This window comes from Mercenaria mercenaria, chromosome 6, assembly GCF_021730395.1.
Source record: "Mercenaria mercenaria strain notata chromosome 6, MADL_Memer_1, whole genome shotgun sequence".
NCBI lineage: Eukaryota > Metazoa > Mollusca > Bivalvia > Venerida > Veneridae > Mercenaria > Mercenaria mercenaria.
The window spans coordinates 74,887,831-74,899,365 of NC_069366.1; the positions used below are offsets into that span (position 1 = coordinate 74,887,831).

Here is an 11,535-nt window from a genome sequence, read left to right on the forward strand (position 1 = left end):
TCTCTAGAGGCCATACTTTTCATGGGATCTGTATGAAAGTTGGTCTGAATGTTCATCTTGATGATATCTAGGTCAAGTTTGAAACTGGGTCAACTGCTATCAAAAACTAGGTCAGTAGGTCTAAAATTATTAAAATATTTTGACCTCTCTAGAGGCCATATTTTCAATGGATCTTCATGAAAATTGATCTGAATATTCACCTTGATGATACTAGGTCAGTTTCGAAACTGGGTCACGTGCGGTCAAAAAACTAGGCCAGTAGGTATAAAAATAGAAAAACCTTGTGACCTCTCTAGAGGCCATATTTTTCATGAGATCTTCATGAAAATTAGTGAGAATGTTCACCTGATGATATCTATGTAAGGTTCAAACAGGGTCACGTACCTTCGAAAACTAGGTCAATAGGTCAAATAATAGAAAAAACCTGTGACCTCTCTAGAGACCATTTTTTTCAATGGATCTTCATGAAAATTGGTCAGAATTTTTATCTTGATAATATCTGGGTCAAGTTCAAAACTGGGTCACATGAGCTCAAAAACTAGGTCACTATGTCTAATAATAGAAAAAACGACGTCATACTCAAAACTGGGTCATGTGGGAAGAGGTGAGCGATTCAGGACCATCATGGTCCTCTTGTTAGTAATAGCTTCCCTGACCTCACTGACCAAAACACATATCATTCATCAGTTAAAAAGAAATCTATACATTTACTTAGCTTGGTCACAATATCCCATACTAAATTTGGACCTTGAAAACACATTAAATTTGCAAAGGAATGCCCTATATAATAAGCATTTTAAAAGTACTAAAGGCCTTAACTCATGTGTTCCTTAAGCAATTTCACTGAATCTTGCAAGGCAACATTTTCCAACTACATTTAAAATTATTATGATATTATGTTGAAATCCTTCGAATCAGTGCCTGAGGTATGACTTCCGCAAGACAGAAAATGGAACAAAAACACTACGTAATATATGTATAAAAGTAAAAAGGGCCATAAATTTCATTTTCTTCAAGCAATCTGTCTGAAACTTGCAGGGCCGCATTTCCCTAGAGCATCTAACATTTTTACCATGTATTATTGAAATGCATGAAACCATGTCTGAGGTATGAGTACAGACGGATAGAAAATTGACTGTGTGCTCTCTCTCTCTCTTTATATATAAGTACAAAGGGGCATAAAGCAATCCAACTAAAATTTGCAGAGTAGCATTTCTTTATAGCAGTTAATATTTCGACCATGTTTTATTGAAATGCTACAAACCAGTACTGAGATGAGACTCCAGATGGACAAAAAATCGAATTGAAACACTATATATGAACAGTCTATAATTATATAAATGCTAAGGGCCATAAATCTTGTCTTTCTCAACTAATCTGAATAAGATTTTTCTTATAGCAGTTATCATTTCTACTATGTTTAAATTCTTCAAACCAAGTCTGAGATGTGACTTCGGACGCACAGAAAAAGGAATAAAACACTATGCATACCTGTACAAAGGGCCATAAATTGAGTTGTGGGTAGGGGTAAAAATATAAGAAATGATCGTCAACAAAACTTTTCATCATTGATGTATTCTCATATCTTAACACTAAAGAAAAGCTAAATTGTTTGTTGTTTAAATGTCTTGTTGTCAGAATGGCCTCTCATAATCATTAATGTTTATAGTAACTGGTTTATTACTAGATGTAGACAAAACTGTTAAAATTGACTGGTACTGGGGATTATGTTCAGATTCAGCAAATTTCTTTAATTGTCCCCCCACTTTTTTCAAAGGGAAAATGGGGACACAGGAAAAAGGCTGCATTCTTCCATCGGTCACACTTCGTGTCCGGTCCATAACTCTGCCATCCTTGAAGGAATTTTAAAATTACATGGCATAATGTTCCCCATAATGAGATGACATGTCATACACAAGACCCAGACCCTAGCTGTAAGATCAAGGTCACGCTTAGAGGTCAAAGTATAATAGGGTCTGTTTCATGTCCTGTCCATAACTCTGCCATTCATGAATGGATTTTGAAATTATTTGGCACAAATATTTCCCATAATGAGATGATATGTCATGCACAAGACCTAGACCCCTTGCTCCAAGGTCAAGGTCACACTTAGAGGTCAGAGGTTAACAGGGTCTGTTTTGTGTCTGGTCATTAACTGACATTCAAAGGATTTTAAAATTTCTAGGCTCGAATGTTCCCTATAATGAGTTGATGTGTCATGCACAAGACCCAAACCCCTAGTTCTAAGGTCAAGGTCATATTTGTTGGGTTTGTTTGTCTGTTCTGTAATTGTTTATGCATGAGTGTATATTCAAATAATTTTGCATAATACTCACCATTGCAAGATGTTGTGTTATGTGCAAAGGTCAAGGACACAGGCACCCAAGTTAACTTTCTTTTTTTGTTTGTACATGAGAGTACCTCCGTTTTATGTGATAAAAGTACAATATGTGTGTTTTTATATCAGTTCTCCAACTATTTTAAAAATGACATTGAGCCGCGCCATGAGAAAACCAGCATAGTGGGTTTGGGCCCAGCATGGATCCAGACCAGCCTGCGCATCCACGCAGTCTGGTCAGGATCCATGCTGTTCGCTTTCGAAGCCTATTGCAATTAGAGAAACTGTTAGTGAACAGCATGGATCCTGACCAGACTGTGCGGATACGCAGGCTGGTCTGGATCCATGCTGGTCGCAAAGCCACTATGTTGGTTTTCCAATGGCACGGCTCAATTATGTTTTAAGTAAAATGATTGGTATTGATAGATATTAAAAGCTATAAACAGTTGTAGACTTGCAGAATGCAAACTCTGACACAATAAAGTTAATTGTATATATGGGTATATTTAGCATTACTATGATTGCAGTACAATAGCTTGATATACAGAGTTGCACTACATCATTTCTTTTGGTGTGTTATTTAAAACAAGTTACTTTAGTGCCATTTAAGTGTCATGCATTCATTTGTTTATTAATTACGTCCCTTTAATATGGTAAAATGTTTCATTATATTTTTATTTATTTTTCCTTTAAGTTACCAGTTTGAAAATAAAATCAAGTTAAATCCTTCAAATACAGATATTAGCATTTGAAAGCATTCATCTGTTATAGCCAGACATTTTCAAACTTCATAATGTCTTCATGAATTATATGACATATAGTTATGACTTAAGTATATTGTAAGTATGTTGCCCTGTTACTTAGAGTGTGTTGTATTAGCATGCAATATGTTTTGTGAAAAATGTCCCTTGGCGGGGGGGGGATGTTGGTAACTCTGTTACAAGTTCTTGTTATTTCTCGTGCTCAAAATCAAAACAATTTTCTTTTTTTTGGCCATAATTGAATTGTCTGATTTTCTTCATGATTAATCAGGAAATAGGTACTGTAAAATTATTTAATTTCGTGGGCATGAAATTTCGTGGTTTTGGTCATAATGGGAATTTCATGGGGACATGGATTTCAACTTTTCAACATAAAATGAATGGGAATTTTACTTGTTCATTATGATTAAATTTCGTGGATTGACTCTTCCACGAAATCCACGAAAATTAGCCCCCCACGAATATAAATGATTTCACAGTATTTTGTATTGATTAATCAGTGTGGAAATTCTGACTGATTCCCAATTTAAGAACGATTCTACCCCTCCCCTTAGTATATATCATCATTGTGGAGTGTTTGGGTTTTTTAGAGTCAGATTTATCATCACAAAATTATTCTGTTACATTTTGCTAAATCATCTGTGCCCTATAATCTGTACTCATTACTCCCTGTGATACTGAACAAAATTGCCAGTTTTACATCAAAGGGCAGTAACTCTAAGGTTATGTTTTTAACAACCTATAAATGTGGTTAGTTATGTTATTGTAATTTTTGTATACTTTCAGTTCTTGTGAGCAGTTACAGAATACAGGCATTGTTTGGGAAGAAAGTGACAAATTTTCACATTTACCACAGGGTAAGTAAGACAAATATTTCAAAGAGTAGGGGTTATATAGTTGTGTCCATTCCAGCCAGTTCATCCGTCCATTCATCAGAAGTCTGTTTTGTTTTCATTCAGTAACTGGATAACATCTTGGATGTCAAACTTCATAAGATGACTGCCTATTGTGTTTGGGCCAGTAGATCAAAAGTCAAGCTTAGAGTGCTGAAAACAGTTTCAAATCAGTAACTGGCGAATGTTTTGGCATACTTCAAATTTTATAGAATGATTACCTGTGCATATGGTCGGTATATAACCCCTGTTGTATATAACCTCTGTTTTGCTTTCGGGGATAATTTGGTGAATGGTCAAGATCACAGTATATTTGAGACTGAAAGTTACATTGTCATATCCTCCTCCAACAGATCTTCATTCAGTTCGATGGGGGTGGGGGAAGAGAGCGTATGTGTGTTATAAACATCTCGGTTTTGTCACCTCTTTTGAATTAGAGCTAAAGAATATATAAGAGAGGTTGGTGTTTCAGTGTGTGTATTTGAATTGGTTTAAACCTTTTCTTTATTCACGATGAATTATCTTAGGTGTGTGCTAAGAATTGGCCAGTAATTCCAAAGCATGCATCACTGTGAGTAACAACTTCTAGTCCCAAGAGTAATAACTTCTAGAAATGGGATTTACAGGTGTTTAATTAACATTCGCTGTGCGGCATCTAAATTTTGCTAAAACATTTTGCTAAATATTCAGTTATTTTTATTTTAATAGCTGACATTTACAGAAATAAAAAAGAACACCTTTAAAAGGACCACGACTGACAGACTATGAAAACCAGAGGTCATGAGTTTGATATCCCGCTCAGCCGTCTAAAATTACTGCAACACTGGAATAAGAGTCCAATTTTTAGTAGCTTTACATCTTGCAGACTAGAGAACCAATTGGAGCATCTTCTGTATCTAGAACTAACCTCCGACTGAAATTGCTAACAATCTTCTCGAGGAGTCACCTATATGGATTACCGATGGCGACTGTAAATAAGTTTAAATACAAGCAAACATTTTGAAATTTTGATGAAGTGTGATGTTTGTATAAATATATTTGTATGAATTTTTATTACAGACAACAAGTCAGCTGTACTTATTGTGATAGAGAACAATATTCCAATGGTAGATGATGCTCACAGTGAATTAACAGAGGTATTTATGCTTTGTTGTTTTCTCTGCAGTGGTAGTGATATAAAAATTTAGTCATTTTATCCACAGAACTGGAAAGTTTAGTGCATTTTAGTTATTAAGCAATATTTAATTTTTGGATGTTATGCTTATACTGTAAAATCATTATAAATTTCCTTGCGCTTGAAATTTTGTAGTTTTCATCAAATTGGCTATTTTGGGTGACCCAGTGGTCTAGTGGTAGCATACTTGACTTTCAGTCCAGAGGTCCAGGGTTTGAATCTCAGTCCAGTCACTCGAAATTTCTGAGATACTAATATACACCGTTCATATTGACGGAAAATCAGACTGAAAAGTTTACCTTTAAGAGGCAGAATTATAACAAATTTTCAGTCTGATTTTCCCTTTCTTTTTTTCAATGTAACATAGAATTGTAGCAGTTAACACACTTTTATCAAATTACTGGATATAAGGCATACCAGGGGTAATTGTAATCGGTAATTGTAATTAGCTGTAATTGATAACATTTCATCAAGTAACCCCATGTAATCAGTAATCATACATTATTACATTATGTGATTTTAAAAGCGTAATCTTATATAAATTAAATATGAATTGTGTATATTAGTATTTCATGTGAATGCAGTATTACTACAGATTCAAATACAACTCGATTTGTTTTTCTTTTTAACAATGAAGATTGAAAGTTCTGTGTTCTTATGCCAGAATGTACTCCTTTTTTGCTGTCATAATAATTACATTGTAGCGTCAAACGCCAAAGCAGCGTGGTGGAAAAAGAAACCCGCATCCTACAGTCTGTTAGTACACTTTTAGCAAGTCATGATGAATCAGTTTGTTATATAAATTAAAAAATGTACTGATTATAGGGATTTGTTTGCTATACGTTTATAACAAACTCGAGATAAAACAAACATATTTTGCTGGTCCCGAAGAGTTTGCTTTAATTGGAGTTTACTGTATTTTGATTAAACAGTTATTCAGCTCAGTTGTGTGACTGATAAAATGTTGCCTTTCTACTTCATTTTAATACGATATTTTTTCTCTATTGCTTGAAATAAATTGGTAATCACCTTTTTTCTGTTGAAACCTAACTTAAAACAAAGGTAGTAGAAAATGTAATTTTTAACAGATGTATTTTGATAAGGGATTTGTTAAGCCCAAATTGTGATATTATAAATAATGATCTTCCTTTATTTAAGGCCCTTAACAGCGATGAAGATGATGATGGATTGGACGAGTTTCTTGGAATATCGAACTCACGATCACAGAATGATCAACAGTGGACGGAATCTGACAAAAATATTATACAGTATTGCCTAGGACTCATTAAATGTTCAAAATCTCTGTTAAAAAAGACAAAGTCTGCAGTGAAAATGAATGGGGATTGTGACAAAGATGAGTATATATCGCAGCTTGATGATGTTGCTGACAGAGTGGAAAGATTGAGTCCAGTTGTTGACGAGTTGGCGTCCTGTGTTTATCCCCCACTCAGATGTTCTGTTGTACATGAAAAGGTATTAGATTTTATATAAGGCTAAGTTGCCCGCTCCTCATTTAAGTTATTGTAAAGTCATTGATATTTGTGGGGGATTATTTTTGTGGTTGAGTCAATCCACAAAATTTATCCCAAACAGAGAAATAAAATTCCAATTTTTTTATGTTTAGAAGTTGAAATCCATGAATTCATATTCCGAGGAAATAGACGCTTTGATTAAAACTACTTTAATATCATGACCATGAAATTAAATGAGTTAATAGTAAATGGAGGAATGGATCTAACAGATGAGAACACCTTTTTTTTCTTGGTCAAGAAATTTGATGAATTCCAGTGAAAGCTTTTAGAGGCAGATTTATTTAGATAGCTACTAATGACCTAAAGAAAACAGTTTATCACATTTGTCTTTTGTCATACTGTATATAGTCTGAACGTGACGTATTATATGTAGGTTTAAATGTGATATACTATGAGTATTTCTGAATGTGGCAAGCTTTAAGTATGTATGAATGTGGCATACTTCAAGTAGGTCTGAACATGGCACACTATAAGTAGGTCTGGATATGGCATACTATAAGTAGGTCTGAATGTGGCACACTATAAGTAGGTCTGAACATGGCATACTATAAGTAGGTCTGAATGTGGCACACTATAAGTAGGTCTGAATTTGGCACACTATAAGTAGGTCTGAACGTGGCATACTATAAGTAGGTCTGAATGTGGCATACTATAAGTAGGTCTGAATGTGGCATACTGGAAGTAGGTCTGAACATGGCATACCATAAGTAGGTCTGAATGTGGCATACTGTAAGTAGGTCTGAAGCTGGCATACCATAAGTAGGTCTGAACATGGCATACCATAAGTAGGTCTGAATGTGGCATACTGGAAGTAGGTCTGAAGCTGGCATACCATAAGTAGGTCTGAAAGTGGCATACCATAAGTAGGTCTGAACGTGGCATACTATAAGTAGGTCTGAACATGGCATACCGTAAGTAGGTCTGAAGCTGGCATACCATAAGTAGGTCTGAACGTGGCTTACTATAAGTAGGTCTGAAGGTGGCATACTGTAAGTAGGTCTGAACATGGCATACTGTAAGTAGGTCTGAATGTGGCATACTGTAAGTAGGACTGAAGCTAGCATACTGTAAGTAGGTCTGAACGTGGCATACTCAGTAAGTAGGTCTGAACGTGGCATACTGTAAGTAGGACTGAAGCTAGCATACTGTAAGTAGGTCTGAACGTGGCATACTGTAAGTAGGTCTGAACGTGGCATACTGTAAGTAGGACTGAAGCTAGCATACTTTAAGTAGGTCTGAACATGGCATACTGTAAGTAGGACTGAAGCTAGCATACTGTAAGTAGGTCTGAACATGGCATACTATAAGTATGTCTGAAAGTGGCATACTGTAAGTACCGTAGGTCTGAACATGGCATACACTTAAGTAGGTCTGAAAGTGGCATACTGGAAGTAGGTCTGAACATGGCATAATCTAAGTAGTTCTGAAAGTGGAATACTGGAGGTAGGTCTGAACAAGGCATACTACAAGTAGGTCTGAATGTGGGATACTACAAGTAAGTCTAAAGGTGGACTGAAGCTAGCATACTTTAAGTAGGTCAGAACATGGCATACTGTAAGTAGGACTGAAGCTAGCATACTGTAAGTAGGTCTGAACATGGCATACTATAAGTAGGTCTGAACATGGCATGCTGTAAGTAGGTCTGAACATGGCATGCTGTTAGTAGGTCTGAACATGGTATACTACAAGTAGGTCTGAACATGGCTTACTATAAGTTGGTCTGAATGTGGCCTGCTGTAAGTAAGTCTGAACATGGCATACTATAAGTAGGTCTGAACGTGGCATACTATAAGTAGGTCTGAAGGTGGGATACTACAAGTAAGTCTGAACATGGCATACTATAAGTAGGTCTGAAGATGGCATGCTGTAAGAAGGTCTGAATGTGGCATACTGTAAGTAGGTCTGAACGTAGCATACTGTAAGAAGGTCTGAACGTGGCATACTGTAAGTAGGTCTGAAGTAGGTCTGAACATGGCATACTGTAAGAAGGTCTGAATGTGGCATACTGTAAGTAGGTCTGAACGTGGCATACTGTAAGTAGGTCTGAACGTGGCATACTGTAAGAAGGTCTGAATTTGGCATACTGTAAGTAGGTCTGAACATGGCATACCGGTACTGTAAGTAGATCTGAAGATAGCATGCTGTAAGAAGGTCTGAATGTGGCATACTGTAAGTAGGTCTGAACGTGGCATACTGTAAGTAGGTTTGAAGATAGCATGCTGTAAGTAGGTCTGAACATGACGTACTATTAGTAGATCTGAAGATAGCATGCTGGAAGAAGGTCTGAATGTGGCATAATGTAAGTAGGTCTGAAGATGGCATACTGTAAGTAGGTCTGAATGTGGTAGGTCTGAACATGGCATCATATAATTAGGTTTAAATGTGGCAAACTATTTGTAGGTTTGAATGTGTCATACGCTATTTAGAAATATCTGCTATAGGTAAAACATATTCATTTGATGACTGATACATGATTTATCCTTTTTTTCAGGCATTAGAACTTGGAAGAGTTAATAGGGAACTTCTTGACTTTTTAAGGTAATGTAGAAATGCTTTTTAACTGAATGATCAACTTTTTAAATGTTTAAAAGCTTAATTACGGCATTTAATTATTTAAAACCAAATCAAAACTAACGCTGTTACATAAGTAATTGGTAGGAACAATATGGATATAACACCAGTTATTGTTAAATGTTCTGGTACTGTGTGATAATACAACTACTATTGATTCACTTTCACAGATTACAGTGTAAATGCATTACCTTCTATGAAACTATATTCACTGATTATATTCCAATTCCTGCAAACTTCGTTTGACAAAAGAAACATTTAATTGGTCCCAATGCTGGTTTGGCAAAGCTTGTTTCCATATATCATGTTGTCGTTGTTGCAAGATATACCTGCATTTTGCTGGCAAAATTTGCCTATGCTGACACAACACTAGAATATTTGCTATTCCAGCAACGGCTGTTATTGGGTGATTTTATTTCAGAGATTTATAGGTAAGAGTGGTTGAATTGAATTAATGTAAATGTAAGAGAAAAAAAAACTGTAGGTTTAAGTTTTTTTGAGAAGTTTCTATTTTGGTATGAGAAACATAGCAGCGTTCAAAGAATGTGTGGCGGTCTTTTGTCCTCATAAACTTTAGACAGGCCAGTAGATTCCTTATCAACTGGAAACTGTTAATTGCTTTTCATTTTTCTCTGGTATATGATATATTGATAAAACAACTAAATAGTCTTATCATTCACTTGTATTGAAACAGATGGGAAACTAGGCATCTATGTAGGCATATTAATGGTAGGTTCGGTTAGAACTAGAAAAAATAAATCCTATGTAGCATTTATCTCTGCTACAGTCTATTAATATATCGGGAGGGTGGTGGATATGTAGGCACATGCTTGGAATGGCAGTAAGAAGCTGCATCAATAATAAACTAGAGTTGTCACAGGAGTGATAAATTATACCCCCACAATATGGCCTTGTCACAAATCTAAGCCAATGCCAAAGCTGAACTTGCTCAACCTTTGACCTACTGACCTCAAAAACCATAGGGGTCATCTGATTTGTTGGTCATGATCAACCTCCCTATGGAGTTTCTTGATCCTCGGCCTAAGTGTTCTCAGGTTATTGTACGAAAACAGTTTAAATGTTCTGGGTCACTCTGACCTTTGACCTTTTGAACTTTGAATCAATAGGGGTCATCTGCTGGTCATTACCAACCTCCCTTTTAAGCTTCGTGATCCTAGGCCCAAGCATTCTGAAGTTATTGTCTGAAAACCATTAAAAAAATCCGGGTTACTGTGACCTTGACCTGTGGCCTACTGGGAGTCATCTACTGGTCATGTCCAACCTCCCTATCAATTTTCATGACCCTAGGCCCAAGCGTTCTCAAGTTATCGTCCGGAAACCATTTAACTGTTTTGTGTTGTTTAAATTTGGAATATTTTGGTTCCAGCCAATATATATAAGTATATTAAAGGTCTTCATTATTCTATTGAATTGTATAAACTTGTGCTCTTTATTTCAGACATAGTCATGTGACTGGAGAGGCTGATAAGAAGTGGCTAGACTTCCTGGTGAAAGCCAACTCACATAATCTTACCAAACTTAACAGTTTGATACCGCCTACTTGAATTATGTTGTAGCTTTTGCACATTAAAAAGTGAAACTGATACTTTAGTGGTGATATTAGCTCACTTAAACAGGAAGTGCACAATTTCTTTAATGAACAACCAAGCCACATTCATCCAAACTTCACAGTAGTTTACCTTGGGTGGCCCCCTTTCAGTTTCCTTCCATTGCAGCCAAAAGTAAATCTTTAAAAGTGTACTTCACAGAAATCGCTGGCCCAGTTTTAAAATACTTTCACAGAAATACTCCTTAGGTGACTCTCTACAAAAGTCCTTCAGATGTTTGTCATTCATTTAAAAACATGGTGCCAGGAGACCGGTTTAGTTTTCACTATATGGAAAACATCAAGAATCTTCTCAGAAACCACAGACTCAATTTTTGAAATGATTCAATAGAAATGTTCTTTAGATGACCCTCTTTTAGGTTCCTTCAGACCATTCCATTTTGATAAGAAATGTGTGTGCCAGAGAGCAGAGATAGTTTGCTCTATAGGGCTATATGGAAAACTTAGAAAATGTTCTACTCCGAGACCGCTGGCCTTCAAATAATTTCACAGTAATGTTCCTTGAGTGTCTCTACCAAATATTTTTTTATTTATATCAAACATAATTACCAGGGGCCAGGCTAGTTTTCGCTATTTGATTATTTAGAAAATCTGAAACCATTGACACGATTCAATTATTTCCTTTGGGCGAACCTCTAC

General features: G+C 36.0%; 1 protein-coding gene across 1 annotated transcript in view; it reads left to right on the forward strand.

Annotated features, from left to right (window-relative positions):
* LOC123548506 (cyclin-D1-binding protein 1 homolog) overlaps nt 1–10,873 on the forward strand; it is a 28,779-nt gene extending 17,906 nt beyond the window's left edge. Inside the window, exons 5-9 of the mRNA XM_045335808.2 lie at nt 3,886–3,956; nt 5,052–5,128; nt 6,325–6,639; nt 9,190–9,236; nt 10,729–10,873. Of these exons, the coding sequence (XP_045191743.2) occupies nt 3,886–3,956; nt 5,052–5,128; nt 6,325–6,639; nt 9,190–9,236; nt 10,729–10,834 (616 nt within the window). The 3' untranslated portion in view covers nt 10,835–10,873. The remainder of the gene's footprint in view (nt 1–3,885; nt 3,957–5,051; nt 5,129–6,324; nt 6,640–9,189; nt 9,237–10,728) is intronic.
* The last annotated feature ends 662 nt before the right edge of the window (nt 10,874–11,535 follow it).